The sequence below is a fragment of the Ailuropoda melanoleuca genome, chromosome 10 (genome assembly GCF_002007445.2).
Source record: "Ailuropoda melanoleuca isolate Jingjing chromosome 10, ASM200744v2, whole genome shotgun sequence".
NCBI lineage: Eukaryota > Metazoa > Chordata > Mammalia > Carnivora > Ursidae > Ailuropoda > Ailuropoda melanoleuca.
Genome location: NC_048227.1, coordinates 3,980,148 through 4,001,620, shown reverse-complemented (window position 1 = coordinate 4,001,620; position 21,473 = coordinate 3,980,148). Strand labels below are relative to the sequence as shown.

Sequence of the window (21,473 nt, the reverse complement as noted above, 5' to 3'; positions counted from 1 at the left end):
TGGATGTTATTTTGTTCAAGTGTCTGTTGACTCGCTGTGGATTCATGTTTTGTAGTTTTGGATTATGAAGTCATGTTGGGTTTGTATGTCGGAAGCCTGACGAACATGGATTGAGGGTGTCTCTCTCCAAAATGTATTTTATTTGCTTCTGTCATTTGTTTCAAAGACAAGGCAAATTTCTGTATTGACTGGTTAGTTTTAAAGCTGGGACAGGAATAGGGTGAATTCCAAATTCTGACTCACATGGAATGCTGGTCAGGGCTCATGAATCATTGGGGTAAATCTTCCCTCATCGGGGCCCAAAGGAAACACAGACAAGCTTCCCCTGCAAATGAGATTTTTCGCTAGTCCACCCCCTTTCCCTGTACCTACAGACTTCTGAAATTTATGAATTTGTAAGTTACTTCAGTACCCACTCGCTGCCTTGTGCGCTCCAAGGCCTTGCCTCACATCTTCCTTGGTCTCGAACACCCAAGCTTCAGGGTAAATCGAGTTAAACCCACAGGGCAGCTACAGCTTCCGCCCTCCAACTGAATCACTGGCTCTCTGTTCAGATTACCTCACTGGCATCTGGAAACTCCGATGGTTTTCTTGCCAGTGGAATTATGCATTTAAAAGAATGTTATCTATTACTGGTCATCATTTCTGGTCGTTGACGGTGGAATGGGTTTCGCCTCAGGTGGTCTGCCATTTTGCCAGAAAAGGGAGTTCTAACACATTTAATATGAAACTAATTATGAACTGGTTGGTGGAGAGAACATCAGGAGAGGTCATGAAATTGCTGGCTTTCAGATCCAGCAAGCAAACAAAAAACAGAATGGGATGTTGGTGTGGCGTCCAGAGTCCTGGTTTAATAAGAAGCCCCTACTGTTTAGGTATAGCACACATCACAGAGACAAAAGGGTAAGACTTCGTGTGGGACACCCTGATAGAGGTGGTTCTGTTGGTTCCGGTGTGTATGCCTAAGAAGCTCACACTTACGTTCAATGACTAACGGGGTTTAAAAATAAATTTGATTCTTTCTAGGCAGCATTGTCAGGAACATAACCCCTTTGTGCTCCCTGGGATTGCTCTGATGTGTATGAGATCTGTTGTCCTAATGACTTAATTTATTCATAGACTTCAAAGCTCCATAGCCACAGTTAATGCAGATAGATAGACTTTATAATGAGGCATATCCTATAAAAATAGATCGCTCCAGAGGATCATTACCCTCCTGTCATTGGTTTGAAGAGATGGACTCTTCCTAATTCTCCAGACTGGTCGAATTTCACCTTGGTATACATCTCTGCATGCCCATGGCACTGGAATTCCTGAAAACCCCTGAAGGGTTTTCCACACTCACAACATCCAGAGGTGTGACATTCGCCAATGTGCCGTGACTTGGGACAAAGCCCTTGCTCTCCCTTCACCCGTACAGCTTCTCCCGGGTATGGATTCTGTGGTGGCGGATGAGGTTTGCCTTCTGGGAGAAGGTCTTCCCACACTCAGAGCACTCATAGGGCTTCTTGCCCATGTGAGTTCGCTTGTGTATGATGAGGCAGGAGTTCTGCGAGAAGGCTTTCCCACACTCGCTGCACTTGTAGGGCTTCTCGCCTGTGTGAGTCCTCTGGTGCAGGATGAGGTGTGACTTCTGGAAGAAGGCTTTCCCACACTCGCCGCAGCCGTAGGGCTTCTCCCCGGTGTGGATGCGGTAGTGAATGATGAGGCACGACTTGCGCGAGAAAGACTTCCCGCACTCTTTGCAGCCATAGGGCTTCTCCCCCGTGTGAGACCGGTGGTGCTCGATGAGGCGGGACTTGTGGGAGAAGGTCTTCTCACACTCAGAGCACTTGTAGGGCTTCCCTCCAGCAAGAGCTGCGACGGGCACCGATGGGCTCATCTTCTGGGATGATGATGTCCCACCGCGGCCGTCCCCCCCAGGTTTCTCTCTGGGGTGACCTCCCTGGCTAACCCTGCAGCCTAGTCCCTGTGCCCCCAGGTGTGCACTGAGTTCCGATTCGCAGGAGAAGCCTTTCCCACACTGAGTGCACCTGTGGACTCTCTCGGCACCGCCAGCTCCCCAGTGGGCACTCAGGGCCTGGTCCTGGTGGAGCGCTTTCTGGCAGCGGTCACACTCACGTGGCTGCACTCCGGAAGGGAAGGTTTCGAGCTTGGAGTAGAGAAACAAGTTCCCCTGTCCGTCACATTCAAATCGCCTTCTCGCAAGGTAGGCATTGGGACTGACGTCTACGTTGCACGGCAGACTCATTCCGCATGAGTCACATGTATGAACCTGCTGTTTTGAAGGAGCAAGGTTTGTGTCCTTACAGACTGTCTTTTCAACTGTGTTACACTCGTGGTGCCCTTTCTTGGTCAGTTCTTGCTTGTCTAAGAATGGAACGTGCCGCCGAAGTTTGTCTTGGTGTTCCTGTTGTCTATCTACTTGGTGGTCAACTTGCAGAATTTCTTCTAGGGGGAAAAATAATGACACAAACTTGTTAATCTTTCCAGAATCACATCACAGAACTAAATGATTTCAGAAACACTTAGGAGGAAGATTAACTTTGTGGTGTCAGACCTCATTGCTGAGATTCAATCATCATAATCATAAACCTACTACAAGCACATCCCTTGGCTTTTTTTTTAAGATTTACTTATTCATTTTAGAGAGGGAGCAAGTGAGCATGTGTGGGAGGGCCAGAGGGAGAGAGGCAGAGAATCCCAAGCAGACTCTGCAACAAGCATAGAGCCCAACACAGGGCTCAATCTCACAACCCACGCTGAAATCAAGAGTCAGATGCTCAACTGACTGAGCCACTCAGGCACCCCATCCCTTGGCTTTTGAAAGGAAAAAATGGGATACTGGAAGAGGGATAAAACATGGACAATAAATATAAGAAGGTTTGCTGTTAACAAGTTTGACACAATCAATTGACAAGATGGTGAAGACACACAAGTAAAAGGGAATGAGAGAAAAACTGGAAAGGTAGTGGGCATGTTGGTGTTCATGTCACCATGGCAACCACTCTGAGATTCTTAAATGTCAAATTCTGCATCACGTGCTTGGATCCTCATTTGCTTTTAGCTTCATTTATGTTTTAAACCACAAACTACTGGCTATTTCATCTCTCACACCCACACCCAAAGCAACCACAGAGGTCCTCGGTTTAGAAATGCTGAAGTTCCTTGAGTCCTGCCACTGGATTCCTAAGGGACAAAGTCAGTGCCTACTGATCTTACCCACCAGCATGTTTCCAGGTTGGGACCGAATCAGGGGGTGTTTTTAAAGCTCTCCAGGTGATTCTGGTGTGCACCCCTGATTAGTAACAATATCCCTGAAACAAATGCTTGATAAAAGACCCTTGTCCTGGAAGGAAGAGGGAGTTAGTCAATGTCCATGATGGTGTCCCACAGAATAAGGACAAATAAGATGCCTCAGAGGCATAAATGCTCTTCTCCCCATGGGATTATACTGGGATGGGGAGAAAGGAGTTTCATTTATAACCTATTAAGCAAAATGGGGCCATATTACATAGTTTTGAAAGAAGAGGCACTTAAAGTCAACCTAAAAGGGAAAAATTAAGCTTTTGAGGCATTTCGCAGTAAAAGAAAGGACAACTAAAATGAGTGGCACAAAATAAATTATTTTAAAATAGGGGCAATCTACAAATCCCTGAAAACATGAGAAAGTCTGTCTCATAACCATGGGGGAAAGGGGCAGACTAAAGATTCTAGAGAAAAACTAAGCAAGCCAGGTCTCAGATGGGAGGGTCAAATAAAAGGATAAAAATAGAATAGATCTTTCTCTAAAACCCAGGGAAAGGAGAGTGATCACGTAGTGATGTGTGATGTGTGCAGGTGGCAGGAGTCATTTGGGGCATTTCAAGGTCTCGGGCCAAACGTCCACAGCTGCTTGCAAAGACCCAAGGCTTTTAAGAATGGCTGCCTGAAACAAAACCCACCCAAAGTTCTGCTCTGTGACCAATCAGATGTCCACTGCCCCCACCCCCGCCTCCCACAAGCTGCTCCTCTCTCACCTGGAAAGCTCCATCTGAGGATTTCTTCTTCCTCCATCCATGGTTCTTGCCCTTGCTCCAACCTGGAGATCACAGCTGGTTTGGTGACTTGACACCCTGTTGATGAGAAATATCCCTGTTTATGAGGGCTTATGCTGAGCCACTTGGGCCATCTAAGGAAGCAGAAGGTTCAGGTGGCTCAACGAACATTTACATCTTGGCTGAAGAATGGGTATCTCACTTGGGAGGTAAATTCACAAATAATGCAGGTGAGATGAGAGCCAGACTTGTTGACAACTGAAACCCAAGGCCAAACGTGCTTAGTCCTTAAGAGGTTTTGCATAACTGAGAAAAGAAAGGAGCTCAGACAGAATCAGGAAACACGGAAAGCTCTCCTCACCCACGGAGACAAGGTGGCTGTAGTTCTCCAGCATCACGTCCCGGTACAGCATCCTCTGTGCAGGCTCCAGCTGCTGCCATTCCTTCCGGGTGAAGCCCACGGCCACATCTCTGAATGACAACGACCCCTGGAATGACACGTTCCTGATTCACCTGGAATGCTCGGTATGGAGTGCCATGGCAAAGGTGTAGAGGCGGTGGATCTTACCACCTTCGAAGTCAGGTTTCCCCATGTTAAGTGATTTAGGAAGCTTAGCATGCCCCAACTCTGTACTACATTTTGTAGCAGGGAAGAAAAAGATTAGGAAAGATCTCTATTTATTCATCCATTTATTCAGTGCATGAGCATCTATGGAAGATTTGGTAGGTTAATGGCATTCCGCATGGTGCTTGGGGTTGAAAGCTGAATGTAACATTACTCCTGTTCTGAAGGCATTTGGAGTCTGGTGGAGCGAGATAAACGGAAAACTTCTATATGGTACAATTACAGCAGAAGTTATGATGGAAATATATTAAGGACAGAAAAGACAAAAAGACAGCAGTCAAATTCAATGCCCTGATGTCAAGTTAAGCTTCACTGGAAGCTGCCTTTGAGCAGAATCATGATAGATCAACAGTGTGTCTGGATGTCTGAAGGATACTTAACAAGGGGCACGGCATGAGCATAGGCAAGGAGTCACAAAAAAAAACCTGGTAGGAGTTGCAGATACTTGGGAATGACAACGTTGAATATAATGTGTGTGTGTGTGTGTGTGTGAGAGAGAGAGAGAGAGAGAGAGTGCACGCACGCGCGCAGATCATAAGATAAAGGGTTTTTTCTCCTATAAGGCAATGGGGACTCCCATCAGGGTATTTGAGGAGGGGAGCTACAAAAGATGATCAGATGTAGAAAAAGGTAAGAAATCACTGGGAGGGAATGAATAAATAAAATTAGGATATAATTGTAATTGATGACATGAGATATGGTCAAAATTAAGGTAGCAACAAGATGAAAACAGAGAAAGTATTCCACAAATGCAGAACAGGGCTTGGCTCTCTTCCCCCTTCTCCTTCATCTTCTCTCGTCTGGATGAATTAAGGACCAAAACAACAAATTAATTTATACTGAATGTGGTAATGCTGTAACAGTGTGTAAATCATTTTTAACACAAGTATGGAAGTTAAAATGCAAAAAACATAACTATAATCAGATTTATTAATGGAAACACAATATAAAAGGAAGTAAAATCTGACATAAATAACAAAGTATGAATGTGTGAGGAAGTAAAGTGTAGAGTTTCCATATGTGACTGAAGTTAAGTTGTTATCAGACTAAAAGAGACTGCTAAAACTATAAAATATTCAGTGCAAGCTCCATGGTAACCACACCAAAAAAAAATCTATAAAAGATACACAAGTATAAAGAGGAAAGAATCAAAACATATCACTACAGGAAATCCTCAAACCACAATAAAGACAAGAGAGAAGAGAGGAACAAAGAAACTACAGAATAGAAAACTATGAACAAAGTGGCAATAGTAAGTCTTTACCTACCAGTAATTAATTTAAATGTAAATAAACTCAACTCCCCAAATTAAAACACATAGAGTGGCTGAATGGGTAAGAAAACAAGACCCAATTATATTCTGTCTACAAGAGACTCACTTTAGACCTCAGGACACACACTGGGTAAAAGTGAAGGGGTGAAGAAAGATATTCCCTGCCATGCAATGGTAATCAAAAGAGAGCTGGTCTGGCTATACTTGTATCCAACAAAATAGCGTTAAAGTCAAATATTGTTACAAGAGACAAAGAAAGGCCTTATATAATTATAAAAGGGTCCATCCAACAGGAAGATATAACAATTTTAAATACATATGCCCCCAACATCAAAGGACCTAAATATATAGAGCAAACATTGACAAATCACAAGGGAGAAACAGACTTAAATAGCCCACTCTCAATAATGGATAGATTGTCTAGACAGAACATCAACAAGAAAACAGCAGAAATGAACTACACTATAGACCAAATAGCCTTAAAAGATATTTACAGAACATTCTACCCAATAGCAGCAGAATACTCCTTCTTGTTAAGAGCACCCAGAATGTTCTCCAGGATGGATCATAGGCTAGGTCACAAAACAAGTCTTAACAAACTTAAGAAGACTAAAATCATTCCAAGTATCTTTTCTAATCACAATGAAATGAAACAAGAAATCAATAATAGAAAGAAAAGGGGAAAATTTTAAATTTTTGGAAATTAAACAACACATTCTTAAACACCATTGGGTCACAGAAGAAGTAAAAAAAGGAAATTATAAAATATCTTAAGACAGATGAAAACAATAAACCAAAACTTAAGGGATGAAGCAAAAGCAGTGCTAAGAGGGAATTTCGTAGAAATGAACACCTACATTAAAAAAGAGAAAAGATCTCAAATGAACAATCTAACTTTGCACCTCTAGAAAAAGAAGGGCAGACTAAGCCCCAGACTGGCAGGAGGAGTAGTAAAGATTAGAGCAGAAATAAATGAAATAGTAAATAGAAAAATAGTAGAAAAAATAAAACTAAGAGTTGGTTTTTTGAAATGATAAAATTGACAAATGCTTAGCTAGACTAAGGGGAAAAAAAGAGAAGACTGGAATAAATAAAATCAGAAATGAAAGAAGAGACATTACAGTTGATGCCACAGAAATAAAAAGACCCTAAGGAACTACGATACACAATTCTATGCCGACTAACTGGACAACCTAGAAAAAATGAACAAAATTCTAAAAAATATATATATACAACCTGCCAATACGAATCAAGAAGACACAGAAAGCCTGAGTGCACCAGTAACTGTGAAAGACTGAAGAAGTAACCAAAAAAACTCCCAAGAAAGTAAAGCCCCAAGACCTTCATGGATGAATTCTACCAAAAATTTAAACAATAATTAATACTGATCCTTCTTAAATTCTTCCCAAAGAAAAAACAGAAAAAGCGGGAATACTTCCAAATTCATTGTATAAGGCCAGCATCACTCTGACACCAAAACTATAGACATCACCCAAAAAGAAAACTATAGGCCAATATCCCTGATAAACATAGATGTAAAAATCCTCAACAAAATAGTAGCATATCAAATTCAACAGCACACTGAAAGGATAAGACACCATGACCAAGTAGGATTTATCCCTGGGATGCAAGGATGGTTCAACACATGAAAATCCATGTGAGACACCACATTAACAGAATTAAAGATAAAGATCACAAAATCAGCTCAATAGCTGCATAAAAAGCATTTGGCAAACTTCAACACCGTTTCACGATTAAAAGCTCTCAGCAAAAGAATAGAAAGAACTTACCTCAACACGATAAAGGCCATTTACAAAAAGCCCACAGCTAACCTCGTACTCAGGGGTGAAAGCTTTCCCTCTAAGACCTGGAACAAGACAAGGATGCCCATTCTTGCCTCTCCTATTCAACACAGGACTGGAAGTCCGGCCAGAGCAATCCAGCCAGAAAAAGAAATAAAAGGCATCCAAATCAGGAAGGAAGAAGTCAGTATATCTGTGCTTGAAGATGATGTGATCTTATTGAATGTGGGTCTCCGAGATACCTGCCTTCTCATGCTCCTTGCAGCATGATTCACAGTAGCTTAGAGACGGAAACCGCCTAAGTGTCCGTCTGTGGGTGAACGGACAATGTGGTATACACATACCACGGAATATTGGCCACGAGAAAGAAGGAAATCCCTTCATTTTGGACAACACGGATGAACCTGTAGGACATTATGCTGAATGAAATAAGCCAGACACAGGAGGACAGATATTGCATGATCCCACTTTTATGAGGACTCTAAAATGGCCAAACTCCTAGAACTAGAGAGTAGCGTGGTGGGTACCAGGAGCTGGGAGGGGCAGGGAAATGGAGAGGTGTTGGTTAGGGGTTCAGTGTCTGTTATGGAAGATGAGTAAGTTCTGAAGATCTGCTGTACAGCACCGTGTCTACAGTTAATCATCCTGCATTGTCTACTTAAAAATTTGCTAAGAGGGCATGTCTTATGCTCCTACCACAAAAGGAAAAGAAATACATATATTTTAAAAGGGGGCTGGAGGAAACTTTTGCAGGTGATGGATTTAAGTCTGTGGTGATGGTTTCCTGGGCGTACACTTATCTCTAAACTCATCAAGCTGTGCCCAGTTTTACATGTCAATCATACCTCAATAGAGTGGTTTAAAAACCAGAACTTTCTAGTCACCTTTTAAGTAAAAAAGGAAATGAATTAATTTTAATAAGATCTTTTAGTCTAATGTATCCAGAATATGATCATTTCAATATAGAATTATTTTAAAATTACTGATATACTTTTCATTCTTTTTTTTTTTCATACCACGTATTCAAAACTTGGTGGGTGTTTCCCAGTTTAGAGTACATCTCAATTCCGACACTATATTTCCAATTTCACCTTCATGAAATGTAGTCCTATAAAAACAATAAAGTTGTCTTTGATGGGAAAGTATTTTACTCTGATCCCATTTTAAAATTTAAGTGGAGGGGTGCCTGGGGGCATGGTCAGTCGAGCATCTGACTCAGGTTTCAGCTCAGGTCTGATTGCAGGGTCGTGGGATAGAGCCCCGTGTTGGGCTCCATGCTCCACACTCAGCGTGGAGTCTGCTTGGGTTTCTTTCTCCCTCACTCTCAGATAAATAAATAAATCTTTAAAAAATAATAATAAAATAAAATTTAAGTGGAAATGAAAAATGCAGGTCCCCCGCCCGAATAGCCACTTTCAGGGGCTCAGTATCCACCTGTGGCTGCTGGCTGCCACACTGGACGGCAGAAGTACTGCCGGTTCCTGTGCCGGGGCTATGTGTCAAGCAGATAAAACTACAGTGCAGTTCAACCACTCAGGGCCCAGTTCTAGGTCCGCCTGTCTGTCTGTCCGCATTCACATCCCAACTCCATCGCCTAATAGACGTGAGATCCCAGGCAACTTGCTTAGTATCTCCAGCCTCTGTTTGTCCATCTGTAAAATGGGAGGAGGGGTTAAGAATACCTGTCTCATTGGGGCGCCCGGGTAGTGCAGTCGTTAAGCGTCTGCCTTCGGCTCAGGGCGTGATCCCAGCGTTCTGGGATCGAGCCCCACGTCGGGCTCCTCCACTGGGAGCCTGCTTCTTCCTCTCCCACTCCCCCTGCTTGTGTTCCCTCTCTCGCTGGCTGTCTCTATGTCAAATAAATAAATAAAATCTTAAAAAAAAAAAAAAAAAAGAATACCTATCTCACAGGCTCATTCGTGAAATAACATATGGAAAACACAGAGACTGATGCATAAGCGCTCAACAGGCGGAGGTTTGTAACTTTTATTGTTAGTATTTCTGTTGCGGATAGCTCTGAGGAGCCGTTCGCAGCGAGACCTGGTTTCCTGAGAAATAACAGCTTCCCCAAAAGGCACAGATGAAACCTCCAGCCTGAGTACGGGTCCGGCAGCCTCGAGATGCAGCCAGCTCTCTCCTCTGAGAAGGCCGTGGTGCTGCCACCTCGTTTCCAACCCTCTCACACTGGTCCTGTGCCCAGATGTTCCTGGCGTCAAACATCCAGATGGTCCCGGCTCTTTTAGGCACTGATACAGTCATTATGAACGACAGGTCCCCAAGCTGGAAAACGAGACCCTAAGAACGTTTTTCTTCCTGGAGTGGACAGCTGTAATGTTTGTCCACAAGACCTCGGCTTCTTCTGCGGCTAGCAGACTCCCTCCGGTGCCCCGAGTAGGTGGTACTCCTGGGGGCGCCCCCCACAGACCCAGCCTCTCAGCCCTAGATGTGGACTAAGCTGGGCCAATCTGAATCTCTCCCAAAGACCGTGCAAACTGGCTCTGCAAGAGGGGGCTTGGTCCCTTTCTCTGGCAGAACTCGTAAGTGTGGGGTGTGGGCCATGCCTACTTCTGGACACACGGATGCCGTCACTGTGAAAGAAGGAAGTCACAGACCCAGAGGCGAGGGACTGGAAAGATTCCAGGCAACACCTGCATTCCTTGGTGTGACTGTCTCTGAGTCCCATCTGCACCCCTGATCCTCTTGTGGTCCGGGTACTGCCTGGATTTGGGGTTCACCCTAAACTAGTTCTAGCTGGGTTTCTGGCTCTGGCCAGCACACTTTCCGTTCATGAGTTCCTGGGCCTGGGGTGAAGAGAGGGGCCCATCACGACTGATCTGAGAATGCAGACAGGCTGGGAGCAGACAACATCACTGACATCTGAAGATCACAGTAAGAAAGGGGGCCCAGGGCAGATGCATGAGGTCTAAGTCGTGAAAAAAGGAAGCTCGGACCCCAGGAGAAAAGGCCAGGAGCATGCCAACACTTCCCTCCACGTTCCTGCCAAAGACTAAAACTGAGCTGTTTGCTCTCCAGCTAGGTCAAAACACTACTGTGAAAACGGATTTGCAGAACGTGCTACTCGTTCCTTCCTCTGCACAATGCACTGTTTCCTCTAGGTCAGACATCACGAGGCTGTTTATGGAGAACTGTGGATTTTGATTCCTTAAGCAATCACAATCACAGATTTCCGCACTCACGTAAGACCCACTGTTTATACGGAAAAAAAAAGTCATAGGAGATTTGCTGGTGTGTCCGCCTCCGTCTTGTCATCACTGAGGACCCCGCCTGCTAACCTCACATGCCAAGGCCTGTCACATAAACTCCTCAATACCGAAAACAGCTTTCTTTCCTCTAAGAAGTTGACATGCTAGTCCCAAACAGACAGCACAAGTCATCTATTGGCTGGAATCTGTCTTTTGAAAGTGCCGGCAGTGTCAGACACAAGTTTATAGGGCAGCTCATAACTCTCTCCGCACAGCCTCCTTCTAGCTTGCTTCCTGTCTTCACTGATCCTGGGTCCTGTCTGCATTGTTTTTACTGGATGCATTCTTAGAAGCATCCCCCAAACCCCTGGTAAAGCAGAGTGCAGTATAAAGAAATGCCACGGGGCAGCTGGGGTGGGGGTGGGGGCGGCGCAGTCGGTTTAAGTGACCGACTCTTGATTTCGGCTCAGGTGATAATCTCAGGGTCCTGAGATTGAGCCCCACATTGGGCTCCACACAGCAGGGAGTCTGTTTCTCCCTCTCCCTCTTCTTCTCCTCCTGCTTACACTCTCTCTCAAATAAAGAAACAGATAAAAATAAATTAATAAAATAAATGCCATACTCACTTGGCACATGGTCCTTCCCTGATGGGCCGGGAAAAGCAGACACCTGTGGAAGCAGAGAGGGGGTGGGGAGAGGAGAGGACTTGAGAGGCCAAGCTCACCCCAGCCTCTGAATCAACTGCCGCCACCGCGCCTCCAGGCACAGAGGGAGGACAGGCTTCCCCCAGGGACCCTGCCATCACACAACCTGTGTGATGGGGACGCAGCTTTGAAAGGGTTCAATCTGGATTTTTCTTTTCTACTTAATCCACATATATATCTGTGTCTCAGTCATCAGTGTGCAATTTACTAACCCCTCCCATCATTCCCCAGAAATTGAATTAATAGAAATTTATTCTGAAGAAACAGTCGTGAGTTTAGGCAAAGAGTTAACCGCCAAGAAATTTATTACATTTTGTTAAAACTCTGCAAAAACAAAAACAAAAACAAAAAAAACACAAACAGAAAATAACTAAATATCCAACAAAGGAGGATGAGTTAAATAAACACACTACCTCCAAAGGGAAATGAACCGTTCTGTAGCTAATGAAATAAAATCATAGAAAAGTATTTTAGTGATAGCAAACTGATCACTGAAAAAAGGTGGCTAAAAACGGTTTGATCGCATACACACAGATGCACGTACACACAGACGCACACACACACTTGCACAGAACCATCTTTGACATGATGTAAGAAAAAAAGCTGGGAGCAGTTAGCTCTGGGCAGTTGGGTCACAACCATCGTATAAAACACTTTTTTTTGTCCTTAGATGAATTTCCTAACTTTTTCTATGACAAACAGTCACTTCGTATATAAATGTTATTTATAAAATATCTGTCGTTTGGTAAGCTTCTAACCCAAAGCTTGTCACCAGTCCTGCCCCTGGCAGACGTTGAGGACAACTCCCAGGAAAATATAAAAATGAGTTCCTAAAGGCAGAGTCCATTAAATAATGGAGTTTAGCTACGGCAGGTGTGGGGTGGGGGCGATGAGGCGGGGCCCTCCGGCCCATCCCGGACCTCCTGGGTTCCGTGCGCTCCTCCTCCCATGGCTGCGATCTGTCTGCAGTCACTGTTAGTAAGAACCGCCCTGGCTGATCTGGGCTGACCTCTGCCCGGGAAGCAGTCCCGGTCTGGCTCTGCCACTTACCAAATATGGGACAAGATCTGATGGCTTCTCCTGAGCCCTCCTCCTCCTTTCCTCATTTTGCCAGGGAACAGGAACACGAAGGTTCAGGAGCAAATTTACTGTGGCTGGAAGCATCAACTGGACCCCACACCTATCTCTCTCCTGAACACACACGAGGTTGGTCTTAGGTATGTTCCTACTCAGGATAGAGACACACGGGAGTTGGGTCCAAGAAGTCTGCAGAGACACTAAAACTCTAGAATTACAGAAACTCCATAAAGAATTCTGAGGGTGTTTTTTTTTTTTTTAATTGGAGACTACCTAAGTGCTTAAAAATAAGAGATTAGTTAATCAATTGTGATACATTAAAGCATGCCATGCTATGAATCAGTTTACACTATCACACGAGAAATTATCGGACACGGACATCGCTTCTGGTTATACCAGTAAGTGGGGAAAAAAAAGAGGATACATAATCCATAAGCACATGATTCACAGATGGGTAACAGGGAGATGGATGGGATTTTCCCAGGTGCCTGGAGTTTTAGCTAAATTCTCAAACGCCCCAAATTATCTGGGAGAGCTGCTAGGCCCAACCTAACAGACGCCTCCCTCTGGAGAAGGAACGGCGGAAGGAGAGGTGTCTACTGACAGTGTACGTGGGGTTTTGCTTCCCTTCCATCCCAAGAGAGGTGGTTGCAAGAGAACCAGAGGGAGCTTGCAAAAAGTGGGGGAGAATAACCTCACCCCCCGCCAGCTGGATGTGCACCCAGCTGCAGAAACTCTTGGGGGGCGTCTGGGTGGCAGAGCGGTTGAGCGTCTGCCTTCGGCTCAGGGCGTGATCCTGGCGTTATGGGATCGAGCCCCACGTCAGGCTCCTCTGCTATGAGCCTGCTTCTTCTCTCCCACTCCCCCTGTTTGTGTTCCCTCTCTCGCTGGCTGTCTCTATCTCTGTCTTATAAATAAATAAAAAATCTTTAAAAAAAAAAAAAAAAAAGAAACTCTTGGGCACATGGTGTTCAGCAGATGGGGGGGGGCGCGAGCACTGTGGGGACACCTTTGTGCATGCGGGAGCCCAGCAGCAGCAGTCAGCCTCGCAGCGGAGGAAATCAGAGGTTAGAGTCCGGCAAAGGCCACCATGGGTGGCCAGGTGAGGAGAGGGGGCAGGAAGGTAGGTGGGCATGAACTCTACAGCAGGGACACGGAGAAGCAGGACCACTGAGCCAGGAGCTGGGGGTGGGCACCGAGGTCTGCCAGAGAGCCCCTGCCAGTGTCACAGGCTCTGCACCCCGAAAAGGCCATCAGGTGGCCTCAGGAGTGACAGAGGGCAGCCAGCTAGGCAGGTGGAGCTACCAAAAGCACAGAGCAAGGAGAGGTCTATGCTACTTTTCCTCCATTTCCCCTCCTCCTACTCCGCCCCTGGCGGAGAAAGAAGCGGTGCGATGAGGAGAAGAAAGGGTTAAGGAGGAGCAGAGACAGAAGAGATCACGGGCCCTCCATCTGGGGATGAAGACCTGCAGCCCTGCAGGGAGAGGGGGAAGCTCGAACTGGACAGGAGTGTAAGCCGTTCACTAGACCGCCAGCAGCCGGCCCGAGGAGAGACTGGCCTTCATCACAGCTTCAGGCAACTGAACACTCTGGGTTACCGGAGAGCTTGTCCTGGCAGGGACGTGTTCTAGGTTAAACTCTGTCCCCAAAGAAGATATGTTGGGGGTCCTAGCCCTCAGTCTCTCAGAGTGTGGCCTAATTTAGAAATAGTCTTTGCAGAGGATGGGGGGGGGGCATCCCAGTGTGACTGGCGTGCTTGTAAAAGGGGGAAACTGGGCACAGGGAGAACATCAGGGAAGATGAAGGCAGCAACGCCCAGGACTGCCAGCAAGCCCCCAGCAGCAGGGAGAGGCCCGGAGCAGGCGCCCCCACACCGCCTCCGAAGGAACCGGCCCCTCCCACACCTGAGCTGAGAAACCTCACTTCTCTGCGCTTTGGGCAGCCCCAGTCTGCCACTTTGCCATGGTGGCCCGGGGAAACGAGGAGGGGAAGGCAGGCCCAACAGCGTGGGTCCAAAACCGTGGTCAGAGGGGACACTCTACTGTTCCCTGTTTGTGTACATCCAATTTCAGCACGTGGAATGGGTTTTTGTAAAAACATAGAAAAAAATTCTGTACAAAACACACAAAATGTTAACAACGGTGACCTTCGCATGGTAGGATCTGTTTGTTTTGACATAGTGGCATTTTCTAATTTTGTTTTTTAGACAATCAACATGTGCTCACTGTTCAATATTTCAATATTTCATAAAAATATACATATATCATCTTACTGGGTTTTCTCTCCATGACCGCCTATCAGAGTCCTTCCCCTGGAGGAGAGGAAATCCGTGGGAGGGTCTGAAGGGGTGGAAGGTGGGAAGGGGCGGGTTTTAGCGATGACCAGAGGCGCTGGGGAGGAAGCCCCCGCCTGGCGGACGGGAGCCCTGGGCGCTAGAGCTGGCTCGGCCTCTAGTAAGCTGGGTGGCTCTGAACACCTCTCTCACGCGCATTTTCTTTCGTCTTTAACATGAGAAGGAAAAATGAAATACTCTTAGGTTAAGAAAGCAACTTCTATGCCTTGACTACACAAGGAGGGTCTATGTCTCACAAGCCGTGGAGTGCGGGGGGGAGTGGGGGCAGGCGGGCAGGGAGGAGGTGCCAGGACAGTGAATGCACCTGAGTGTAGAGCGATTGGGGGGGGCGTCCTCCGAGAGTCATAGGGATCCCTTCTCTCATTCCTGTTTCTCGCACCCTAAAGCGGGGGATCCCCTCTCCTCCTAGCAAACCATCCCCTAAACCAAATCCTAGATGATCCCCTGATACGATGGCATCCCCCAAATTCACAGTTGGCAAGCGGGTCCTCAGCTGTTTTAGGGATGCTTTTCTGGGGGCGGTCCCATACTGTGTGGACCTCCAGCTTCAGCCCTAAGCTACGAGGGGAGCTCAGAGAGGGCGCCCTGCTTCCAAAGTAGATTGCTGCTCCCCGGGTCACCCTTACAAGAATTATCCTATCAGTGGGGTGCCTGGGGCTTGAGGATTGGAAAAGCTCTGCTCTCCTGCTGAGAACTTACCGTGGGCTGGAGGCTCAGGGGCTGGAGGCTCAGCTCCTGCTTTCGGCGGTCTGGGAGTAGAAAGGAGCTGGAATATGCAGACTGAGCCACCTTGTCCCAGCCCGATTCTAAGCCTTTGCCAAGACACTAAGAACACCTGCACATAAATAGACGGATGGTGAGACTCACGTGAGAACATAAGTAGGACATTTACCTCCAAAGGGGGTGGAGAGAGTGGAAACACAAGAAGGACCCCACGCCACCCCGTGCAAAGAGCTGAGAGAAACCTCAGCTCACAGCAAGCCAGGAATCAGGGGCCTTGGGCCTCAAATCCCCGGACACGGACTTCTGCTGACCCCCGTGGGCCTGGACAGACTACCCCGAGCCCCCTGGGGAAGAGGCTTGCCATCCCACACTTTGATTCTGGCCTTGGGAGACCTGAGCAGAGCCTCAGCCAGCCACGTCCCCCTGGACAGTGCAGAGCTGCGAGGTGACAGTGGGTGTTGCTTTAAATCACAGAATTTGTGGGAATCTGGGGTGCATCCCTCCACTCGGTGCTCAGGAGAAGGCTTACGGCTGAGCAGGAGACCAGAGAGAGGCTCCCTGGGTAGCGAAGGTCTGGAAGAGCAGAGTGGCTGTCTTTGTGGGAAACACGGGGAAGCCCCATCCTTCCAGAAACTTCTCTCCTGAGGAACAAAGCCTTACGCTGCCAAGGGAAGGGCAACAAATACTGTTGCTCCCAGAGCACAGGTAAGAACTATAGCTCTTGACAGGGAAAAGGGAGCAGGCATGTGTCCTAGGCTCCTACCACAGGGGGAGGGGCAGCAGCCCTGACAAGGCCCCAGCCCCGAGACTGAGGGACGTAGGGCCCTCCACCACCAGCCCAGGCAGCACTGAGGAAGAAGCAGGAGCAACAGTATGAGGAGATAGTCACAACGGGGAACAGTGACCAGCCCACCCAAAGCACAGAGCAATGCCCGAGACCACCGCCTGACAGTAACCAGGGCAACAGCAGATACCAGGCTTGTCAACTCCTGACCAGTCTTGCAGCAACCGACCTCCTGCCTCCCAGCCCCACACACAGCGACAGGGGAGCAGAGGTCTCCACTCCCACACACAATGCCTGGCATTCATTTTAAAAAAGAAAAAAAAAAAAAACCAAGACATACAAATACGAAAGAACGACCCATCGCAGAGACAAAGCAAGGGGCAGAGGCCAACTCGATCTTGGGTCTGTGCACACCAGCACACAGACGGTATGCATATATAGCTCAAACACGTGAAGCATGCGGGGGACACCGACAAGTCCTCTATCACAGTGAAAAGACTCTAGCACGTGTTTTCAGAAATGAAGATTCCTGATACAAAAAATAAATAGAGTATACAACATTTGAATAACAATTTAAAAGCTTGACCTATTGGATCGGACAGAAGAATATACTTGCTAGTCAGAGAACATACATTCTTTTTAAGCACATCTGGGAGAACTATAAAAATTGACCCAAAAAAGCTAAGAATAAACCTCAACAAATATGTTTAAAAAATCAATATTGCATAGATGCCACTCTCTAAACCAAAAAGCTGTACGACTGGAAAATTATAAGAACGCAGAATTATTTGTAACAACAACTGCAAAAATATTACGTATCAAAACTGAGGCATAGTTACAAACACACACTTAAAAAAAAATACAGCCCTAAGATACTCATTAGATAAAAATGGAAAATTAATGACATTCACCACAGGAGACTAGCACAGAAAAGAGTAAACCCAAAAGGCATAAAAGAAACAAGTATGAGCAGAGATTTAAAAAAAAAAAAAAAAGGAAATCAAAGAAATAATAGAAAAGTTAAAAAAAAATCCTGCCACCAATGTATTACCTGAGTCTAATCATGGTGAGACATTTGACAAACCTACGTTGAGGAACATTCCACAAAATAACTGGTCTGGACTCCTCAAAGTTGCTATTCTATTGAAGACAATGAATGATTGGGGAATTGTTCCCGAGAAAAGACGACAAAGGGACGTGGGGGGAAAAAGCAACACATGATCTGAGATCTCCTTGAACTAGAAAGGGTCTTCCTGAGACAACGGGTGAAAGGTGAGCAGGATCCGTAGACAGCAGTATTGTACCAGTGCTCATTTCCTGGTTTTGACCATTATCCTGTGGCTGTGTGACAGAATGGCCCTGCTTTTGGGAAATGCACACAAAGTAGTGTGTGTGTGTGTGTGTGTGTTTTTTACGTACACACACGCAGATGCATGGAGGGCAGAGGAAAAGAAGGAGAAAGCAACTTGTATGTGAATGAGCCAGTGATGGCCTCTGTGGAGTGGCTCCTAGCAGGCTGAGGCCAGTAGCTCAAAGGACCAGTGGCACCAAACTCCAATGTTAACACATGCAGTCATGTTAAAGATAGCCCAAATATAAACAGACTTTTAGTCATTTAGAATCTGCCTGCTTTGCCTACCCCATGCAACTGTAGCCAGAATCTGGTAGCCATAGATAGAATACACCATGTGGCTACAGAGACCCCAAGCGCCTCTAACCCAGAGATACCCAAGGGTATCCTTCTCCTCCTCCCTTCTGGGAAGCGGCCCCTGGGCCCCAGCCTCTGGATGGTCTCACGCTGCAAGGGACCTCTCCCTAACACACGTGCTTAAATAAAGCTTGTGTGTGCTCCTGGTCGTACGGTCGTATCTCTTTAATCGGCCCTGAAATCCCTCAAGCCCCCTACGCAAATGTGGTAAAATGTTCATATTTGAGAAATTTAGATGAAAGGTGTTCAGGAATTCTCTCTACTATTCTACCATTGTGACTTGACGTTACACGTGAAGTTGTGTCCAAATAAAAAACTGCGAAGAAAAAACTACAATCAATTCTTTGAAAAGATTAAAACTAGTAACATAACTGGTTTGTATTTAAAACTAATAAAATAGGCTAAGTTCAGGCACCATTGCTCAAGAAGGCAAGAGAAGGCAAAAATGCAATTTTCAAACATGAGAAAAGACAGCTTCAGATGCGGCAGAGATGTTTTTAAGTGACGAGATCACTATAGGCAATGTAATGCCATAAATCTGAAATTAAACTGGACAATTTCCTAGAAAAATATCAAGCTCTAAAATTGACAAAGCAACAGAAAACTGAAGAAAAAAAAAAGAAAAACAATCACTAAACATTAAATAAAATGGATCGGTACTCAGAAATATACTCATCAAGGAAACACCAGGCCCAATCAAAATCTATTCAAGATTTCTGCAAGGTGCATAAGCCATAAATGGATTTGGATCTGGAATATATGAAAAAAGTACTAAAAATAAAAAAGAGAAAAACAAAGCCAAAGAAATACAGGCAAAGGTAATGAAGACACAAAACAATACGTTGTTTTTGACCACGTTCACATCTCATAAGTAAATACCATGTAAGAATAAAGCAATCTCAGAAGTTGTTACCCAGAAAGGAAGGGAAATGGAAGGAGGGGTGATATTAAAAGAGCTCCAGTGGTATTTATAAGGTTTTAGTTCTTTAGAAAATCCAAAGCAAAGAAACTTTTAACATCTGCTCAGTCTAAATGGGCAAAAAGTTTCCTTCTTTTTTCACTTTGCTACACCTTGGAGATCTTTTCTAACATCACTAGTTGAACATAGTAAGAAAGAATTACAGGTGTAATAGGAGAAAATCTCCTTCAAGAAGACGCAAATTCAAGTCATAATGGAAACAACTGATAAGCCTTATCAAGACTTAAAACTATAGTACGGGTTTTGCTTCACACCTCTCCCCTCCGCCCCAGGGCAAGTGTGTCCTATATCTTGAACAAAAAAGCCTCAAAGAAAGACGCACCCCTATCTCTGCATCACTGGGCACCCTCACTGTGGCTCTATCTGTCCTCATGGAGTATGGGGAAAGAACTGTCTACACTGAACCATGTCCACCTCCTCCCGTCTTCGACAGTCTGCAAACGGATGCGCTCCCACAGCCCCACCTTCCTTCACCCTTGCCAGTGCTGGCATGGCTTCACAAACCTGAGATACACTCCTCTACTCACTTTTTCCACAACCTTAGCTCAGTCCCCAGCAACTCTACTCATTGCCAAAAGACAAATCACATCACATCAAAAGACAAATTTCACCACACCATTGCCTGGCCTAAAATACTTCAGGTGCTAATGGGACCCAGTCCGTACCCCAGCTTGATTTGCTCCCCGAAACCACCTCCAGCCTCATCACACCCCCCACCCAGGCTCTTCCATGGTGCAAAATCCAGCAGTACCCACACGTTTCATGCTGCTTACCTTTTCATAGGCTGTTCCCTACCCCTAACCCTTTTGCCCCCTTTCACCTATGGAGACCTTATTTCAAGTCTGATATTCAGTCACGCCTCCCCCAGTAGGAACTGACCTCCCGCCTGGGTGTCCGTTCATCCAGTAACAATAACTATCAGAGCACCCACACCTTGGTGGCCCTTATCTGTTCACGGGACCGACACCTCCATAGGGCTCCAGCCAAGGTTGCGACCTGGCGCTTCCCCAGTGCCTGACCCAGACACTCAATAAATGTTTGTCAGATGAAGACTGACACCGTAGATCCATGAAATACCAATCATTTCACATCCTTCCTTCCTTGCCCTCACAGCTCAGAGCCTACCGTTGGCTGCGATGTGGGATCCAAAGGAGTGACGGGAGGGTCGAACAGGAGGGGGGGCCCTTCCTCAGCAGTCCCTCCTCGGCCACGGGAAGTCGGGCCGCGCCAGCGAAGTTCAGGGACCTGGATGGGCAGAGAAGCTCCGAGTCAAGGGACGGAAACAAATCCACCATCGGGAAAGAAGAATGACCATTCCGGGGAGAGCTGGCCCCCAGCTCACCGAGGCCGAAGCTGTCACTGGGTGCACCGCGCTAAGCCCCCTGCGGAGTGTGGGGCTCCAACGAGGCTCGGCTGCAGGACGACAGAAAAGCAGTGAGACCAGCCTGCCCACGGCCCCCGCCCCAAACCATACAGGAACCCCGACCCTCCCCAGTAGACGTCAGACGGAGCCGCCCACCGGACCCCCTGAGCACAGCACCCCTCCCAGCGTCCGCCAGCTCTGCAGCCCTGGCTCTGCCACACGTGCCCTCTCTACAACTCGGGCGGAGGGAATTGCCAGTCCCAGATGCCACGGGGGCCTCAGAACTGGCCAGGTCCGAGGTGCTGATCACCACGAGTCCAGTCTGGGGTCCGGAAATACGCAGACCGCTCTCAGAGACCTCCAGACACAGCCGAGACGCCCCTGGACTGTACGGAACTACAATTCCCGGGAGTCTCCGCGGTGAGGTACTTCCGGCCGGTGGTCCAGGCATTTCCGGCCACGGAGTAGCAGGTGTGGGTAGGCGGGTATGGCGCGGTGGCCACCCAGTGGACCCACGGGCTGTGAGTGACTGCACCTTCTCCCATGTTATTGCCGGCGGCAGTCGCCCTGCGGGCTTCCCACTGGATCGGATCCGGGCTGTCCGTAGCGCTGCACCGTGTTGACGGGTGGGTGGTCCCCAGTTTGGACGCCAACGCCAACGTGGGCTTGACTGTACGCCTCCTCCCCAGAAGCCTGCTACTACCCGTGGGGCTCCGTGTAGGGCACTTGATTTTGTAAACAAAACAAAACAAAAAAACTATCATTCAGTCCTCATGACAGTCCCAAAATAGGTATCGTTAGCCCCATTTCACAGATGAGGAATCAGAGGCAGCCTTTCTCAA

At 46.7% G+C, this 21,473-nt stretch overlaps 1 protein-coding gene and 1 long non-coding RNA gene across 2 annotated transcripts; both read right to left on the bottom strand.

Moving 5' to 3' along the window:
• Positions 1-11: 11 nt before the first annotated feature.
• LOC100484846 (zinc finger protein 300-like) lies at positions 12-21,189 on the bottom strand. The gene is made up of 6 exons (XM_034669779.1): positions 20,788-21,189; positions 20,611-20,681; positions 20,394-20,513; positions 4,399-4,525; positions 4,020-4,115; positions 12-2,451 (listed from the first exon to the last, which is right to left on the bottom strand). Exons 1-6 carry the CDS (start codon positions 21,080-21,082, stop codon positions 1,409-1,411), a joined length of 1,752 nt encoding a protein of 583 aa, XP_034525670.1. The 5' UTR covers positions 21,083-21,189; the 3' UTR covers positions 12-1,408.
• Positions 9,643-12,729, bottom strand: LOC117804118. The gene is made up of 3 exons (XR_004628337.1): positions 12,695-12,729; positions 11,567-11,609; positions 9,643-10,017 (listed from the first exon to the last, which is right to left on the bottom strand). It is a non-coding gene; the product is annotated as an uncharacterized LOC117804118 (long non-coding RNA).
• Positions 21,190-21,473: the final 284 nt, after the last annotated feature.

What these genes read in the sequence shown, in the direction of transcription:
- LOC100484846 (XM_034669779.1), bottom strand. Translation starts at nt 21,082, where the DNA reads ATGCCTGGACCACCGGCCGGAAGTACCTCACCGCGGAGACTCCCGGGA. An exon ending in TGCTGTGCTCAGGGGGTCCG is followed by an intron (nt 20,682 to 20,787) that starts GTGGGCGGCTCC and finishes GTCGTCCTGCAG; the next exon opens with CCGAGCCTCGTTGGAGCCCC. An exon ending in CAGCCACCTTGTCTCCGTGG is followed by an intron (nt 4,116 to 4,398) that starts GTGAGGAGAGCT and finishes TCTCATCAACAG; the next exon opens with GGTGTCAAGTCACCAAACCA.